Source organism: Malurus melanocephalus, unplaced genomic scaffold (assembly GCF_030028575.1).
Source record: "Malurus melanocephalus ecotype Western Australia unplaced genomic scaffold, MMel_1.1 scaffold_222, whole genome shotgun sequence".
In the NCBI taxonomy this organism is placed as follows: domain Eukaryota; kingdom Metazoa; phylum Chordata; class Aves; order Passeriformes; family Maluridae; genus Malurus; species Malurus melanocephalus.
Window position 1 is genome coordinate 708,632 of NW_026623454.1, and position 6,000 is coordinate 714,631.

The following is a 6,000-nucleotide window of genomic DNA, read 5'->3' on the forward strand; positions in this document are numbered from 1 at the left end:
GTTTATGAAAATTCTGGAGAAGTGTATGTAGGTGTGGGACTCATCTCACAATCCTGAGACATCATAGAAGTAGTAATTGAAAAGCARCTTTATGAGTCAGCTCATTTTTTGGCAAATGTAGAGAAAAAAGATTGAGTCATCTAGAAGGTTATCTGATATTTAATTCTAATGGTGGGATAATCTAGCATTTTCACATCAAAAATTTTGTAGCCTTTAAATCTGTTCGTGTTACAAAGACATGCTGTGGAAGAATAAAAGCTGAAGATSTTGTAAACTGCGAGGTACAACAGTATAGAGAGAGAGCACAATGACTTACAATCCACCTTGGTGAAGCCCTGAACTTCCCAGCTGCTGAACTGAGATCCCACGTAACTGTTCCAAAATAGAAATTTAAGCAAAGATAGTAGCTTTCAAGATTTCAGAATGTTGTGTTTCTGAGATTAAACATCAGTATGATCAGTCTCTATCATATTTCATGAAGTTTTCTATGAAGCCATCCTCACATACATTTTGAGGATCTCAGCTGTTTCATGGGTATGACAAGAGGTTTGCATCTCTCTCTCTGCTTTCAAACAATTATTTTAAATTGGCAGGAGCTTACAGAATTCACASATATTTAAAGTCTCACTAATGTGCATCTGCAACCTTAAAATACATTTTTGGCTCAGATTTCGTGCACTCAGTCTAGTTTTTTTAATTRTCTAGTGAAAGGTCTCGAATGTTTATTTCTTCTGTTCTCTTTTCCAGGGAGTACAGGAGTAGATTCACCAGTGAAGAGACCCTTATGTTCTGCATGCGAGTAATGGTGGGAGTTATTATTCTGTACGATCACGTTCATCCTGTGGGAGCTTTCTCAAAGACATCAAAGATTGATGTAAGGGAGGCCTTTTCTTTAATACTTTTTAATAAGTTTTGAGAATACTAGTCTGCAGCTCTTTTTCAGCACAAGCTTTATGGCTTGGTGTAAATGATTTTAATTACTTTTGAATGGCAAAATTTAGAATTTGTCTTCACCTGTGCACTTTAATATGTCAATTTGTTTGAAAGTAAAATAAGGACCAGATTTTTTTCTTTGYATTTTATTCCAGATAGAGATAATTGTTTTTCTTTGTTAGCTTTCCATTCTTGCCAACTGTATATTTAGTTAGGCTAAAATAATTTTTTGTTACACCTAGCCTGGAATATGTTCTATGGTCATAGGTTTTTTTTAATCATGTAATTTAATTTATCAATGCTAAAATACTCATCTTTGGCAGTAGTTCTGTAGTAAATAAGTAGATATTCCATGCTGTCTCTCCTATGTCTGAGGTCTGAAATGTTACTGCTGTAATGTTGATAATGACCCTTCAGTTTTATCTTTGGCATGGCCAGTCACAGAGAAATCAACCTTATTTTTCCCTTTGAGAAATTGCAAGCACACATAAAAAGAGCACTCTTATTTTTTTCTACATGTTTTTRCAAACCTGAATCTCATGCATCACTTCTTTCAGCAGAAATAAGATACTATTAATGAAAAAGATGCCAAAGCTTTCCCTTGACAAGAGAGCCTGCTTCAAAAGAGAAGAAAAAAACATAGGCAACATATTGCCCTCCATGACACTGGGTCTTCGTTAGCATTTTGTATCTGCAGATACCAGAATTTTGCCCCATCTCTTTGTAGAGAGGGAAAGATTTATCACAAATATATTTGTTCAAGGTCATGAAGCAGATAGAGCCTGGGAATGAATGTAGATTTCTTGACTGCTGGTTTAGTCTCTTGCCTACAGAGGCAGCACAAATTCTGATAARACCAAATAGACATTGTGTGTACTTTGTTTCTCACATTTATCCTAAAGCCCTGTAATCTTACAGGAAATTTAGCTAGATGTAAATGGGAGGCAAGAGAGTTTTAAAAAATGAGTACATGGTCCCAAATCTTGATTTCGTAATTAGTGATTTTTCTGTAATTAAAAAAGTTTTCTGATATTTCAGATTATGAGTTTGTTTTACTGTGGAAAATAATTCTTTTCTCCAAACTATTCATTTCTGCCATTCAAGCCATTTCAAGAAAATTTCAGTAACAGTGAAGTACATTACCCTTTCCTTACTCTTTCAAGGCTGAAGGCTGTATTTCAAGCTATTAATTACAGTCTTCTAACTTAGATATCCTAATTCTTTTAGGGATTCTGATTCTAACAAAAATGAAAGAGAAATCCTTGAATTGTTATCCCCTTTGACTTGGTCTGATCTGATCAAATCTGCTGAGCCATGTAAACCTGTACTGAGTGATGTGCACATAGATTTGAGTTTCTCTAGTTTAGGAAAAAACAACTGTGCCACTTCAAAAGATGTGTGCTGGCCTGAGAATCTGATCTGATCAGTTATTTGCAAAGCCAGTTACACCTTCCAGGTAGAAATGAGCCAGCTGTGCAGAGAGCAATGTCTGTTGGGCTGGTCACTGTCGAGGACATTGAGCTACATTTTCTGAGTAATTTTTGCTGGCAAATAAATGGGTCTTGACTTCGAATAACTGTTTCACTATCCACTTTCTTAATAAGGCAGAGATGCCCTTTAGCTGCAAAGAATATTCTGACATGTAGATTTAGCACTCCAATGTGACTTGGAAAATGAAAGGATTCAGATCTTGACTTGGCTTCACCTTTATCTGTTATTTTAATAAAATTGAGTTAATCTAGGCTAACTTCTGGATAGCTAGATGAKATGTCTTCATAACAGTGGGAAGAAATAGGTACTTCTAGGGCATAATTCATTACATATGAAAATATAGTCTGAATAGGTTAGAAGAATTTCTTGTTTCTCCTTATCAGCTAGCTAAGGAGTCTGTACAGTTCTACTCCTGCTCTCTCTGCTTCATTTCCCATTTTATCAATTTGGACACTTTTGGCCTGTTCTTYATAGTTTCCATAAAGATGTTCATTCAGAGGAGACCTAAAATCAATACTATGGACTTCTTAGACTAAATTTTTAACCACTAGTTATGGAACAAATTTTAAGTTGTTACCAGTTAGGTTTACAACTAAAAACTGAATACTGACAATTTGTTTCTTACATGCAAACATAAAAATAAAATCAAAGTTTGAGCATTTTTTCTAAGASTTAGCAACAATGACATGGAACTTCCAAAATATCTTTTTTTTTTTACCTTTTATCAGCTGGTTTTGATTTTCATATTTTTAACTTGGAATTGGAGAAGTCATGTGCAAGTTAAAATATAGACACTTGATATATAATTTACTCCGTACAAATGCTTATTAAAATAGATATTTTCTCCAAAGTTAGGTTTTTAACTTTGAGGTAATTTTTAATAAGCTATAATGCTTTTATTGAATAATGTAAAGCATTAACAGTAGGAAAAGAAACCTACCTGTATATGGTGAAAAATTTCCTTGTTTTCCGCTAGTGCAATTCATATATTATTGTTCAATAGTGGCATGCTTCTGTTCCCAGATGAAGGGATGCATAAAAGTTTTAAAGGAACAACCACCTGATTCTGTGGAAGGACTTCTGAATGCTCTCAGGTATGTGTGATTCAGCCTTAGAAAAYTCCTCTTCATTTTTCTCCCAATCTCTTTATATTCAAGACTCTTCACTTTAGAAGTTTGATTTAATAAGCTTATCCTTTTACATTTTCCTTCATTGCCTGGGGTTTTCTTAATATTAATTTATTTCCATTTCATTTGACTTGAATAAACARTGGCTATTAATATTGTAAACAGTGTACCCTAGCTAAGATTTGCTGTATAAAATACCCCAACATCTAGAACAATATAGAAATTAAATACCAGATTTCTCAAACCCTTAGTACTTCCCTCTTCTCTCTTTCCATCTTAATAGCACCTTTTTTTTTTTTTAATCTTTTTGAATTATACAGCTTCAAGAAAATAGCATCCTAAATCCCCATCCTGTAGCTAAGTGTTTATGGTGCTGTTTTGGGAAGAAAGACACATAAGGGTCTGACACTTCTCTGAAGCTGAGAAGGGAGTCAATACCAAGTTTTTCAGAGCTGTTTTGAGTTCTCTAGCTGTTGAGTGCTTGAATAGAGTGAGAACTGCACCTCTGTATTTGCTTATTGTATCTTTTGAATGAAATTTGATGTGGAGTTGAATCCTATAGGTATCAAGTGTGCTTTGATCTTACGCAATAATCAATCTGCCTATGAGCATAGGCAGTGGAGAATGTTTGGATTTAAATGGAAAAAACACACTAAAGCTCTTCAGTGATCTCAGAATATTTAAGAAAACTGCTTGACATCATAGGTTATGCCAAAATTCATTCTAGATTCCTAAGTGCTTTTAGTATTTACAGTATTTCTTACGTCTTTCCGCAGTTTTGCTTCTCTTGAGCTTTTAACTGGAAAAAATGAGAGATAAGTTTGACCCAAGACTGTGACAATGTCATAGAGAAACAGGATTTAGCCACAGCTGTYCACCTTTTAGCAGAGCATAATTCATTGCATAGGGTATTTAGAAAATAAAGAGCACCAGATTCTTACCAGTTAAATTCCAGTGACCAGTAGAAMATGTAAATTCCTCCTTTGTGTAACTGAACTGTGCTGATTTCAAAAACAGGTTCAAGTGTTCAGACTTTTCCYATCCCTGTTCATTTTATAAATTATTGTTTTAACTTGTGATTTCCAGGTTCACTACAAAACACCTGAATGATGAATCTACTTCAAAACAAATTCGAGCTATGCTGCTGTAGTATCCAGAGACAAGTAGATGTTTGTATTGATCACAGAAGATGTGTATGTTTACATAATTTAATACAGTTTGATGTTAATACTTGTGTGTATTTACATAACCATTTTCTTCACACTGCTAAAATATATGAATCTGTTCATAACCTGACTGACTTTATATAGTGCAACCTAAGTTTTTATGCTAGCCTTTATCTTTTGACTTTTAAAATACTTTTTTACTTAGATACTTCAGTTATGACAGTTTATCTGTGCATTTTAATCCTTAAACACCTTCTCTATCAGAGAAGTAAGTAGTAGTGAAGACAAAATGGAAATCAAACTGAAATGTCAAAGGTACCACAGAAAAGAAACTTTAAAGAAAAGGAAAGTTAATGTAAGAGAAAGTAAAATTCACTGGGTATGTTTTAAAGAACTGTGCTTGGTCAGTTTTAGGATCTCGTCAAGCTAGTATGAACAGGAGAATACCTGAATGTTCATCACTGTCATAAAATGCATTGTCTTYCCTGTAATAAGTGGAGATCCACCTAATTTTAAGGATTATGTGCTGTCTGGCATCCAAAAATATATTTCAAATAGGCAATTTTAAATTAAGTATAACCTGTACCTTTCAACAGTTGAGGAAATTAATATCCTTTTTCAGATTGAGTATGAATAAACAGAATATATGCTTAAAGATCATTGATAGATTTTGAAAATTCTGTATAATTCTATTAGATTTAGAAAGGAAAGGGAAAATACTAATGCCTTGRCTTAACTGGAAAAGGTTTGTCAGTGTAAATATATCACAATGAACATTAACTCCCTCATAGCTCTAGCCAGTAAGTAAAATTTGCTGATCTAAACTAGTACACTCTTCTGTAGCAGCCAACTCCCCTAGTGTCAAATCAGCCTCATCAAACTAGGGATGGTTTAAGTTTAAGAGCTGACCTGWTATTAGGAGCTCCATCAAGTTCCTGATAGTGTTATTCATTAGATGATTCAGAGTCAACACAGAAGTATTTATCAGCTGACTGCTCTTCACTGGYTWTYGGSATGTGATTGATACTTCAAGGAGTTAAGTTCCTTGCTGAGTTGTTTGGTCTTACTTTCTGGTAAATTTTCCAGTTAAAGGAATAGAAATACTTTGCCAAAAGCAGCAAAGTGCTCATGCTCTGTTAAGTGTGTTTACTGGGTGGTCTGCAGTTGCTGTACATACTCTTGCAGAGATCACGTTCTGAAAATGTGTTTGATTTTGTGTATTTTGCATGTACGTGTGGAAACTCCAGTGCTTGTGCACAGATTCAGATTTGTATTTGCTTGTT

The 6,000-nt window shown here is 34.3% G+C and overlaps 1 protein-coding gene across 6 annotated transcripts in view; it reads left to right on the forward strand.

Annotated features, from left to right (window-relative positions):
- CYRIA (CYFIP related Rac1 interactor A) overlaps positions 1 to 5,724 on the forward strand; it is a 53,710-nt gene extending 47,986 nt beyond the window's left edge. For 5 of the 6 annotated variants that reach the window (XM_057374310.1, XM_057374306.1, XM_057374309.1 and 2 more), the window contains 3 exons: positions 748 to 874; positions 3,448 to 3,518; positions 4,638 to 5,724. In XM_057374310.1, coding sequence (XP_057230293.1) covers positions 748 to 874; positions 3,448 to 3,518; positions 4,638 to 4,701 — 262 coding nt within the window. In that variant the 3' untranslated portion in view covers positions 4,702 to 5,724. Of the gene's footprint in view, positions 1 to 747; positions 875 to 3,427; positions 3,519 to 4,637 lie in introns of those variants that run through there. The other variant, XM_057374307.1, reaches the window with a different exon arrangement.
- Positions 5,725 to 6,000: the final 276 nt, after the last annotated feature.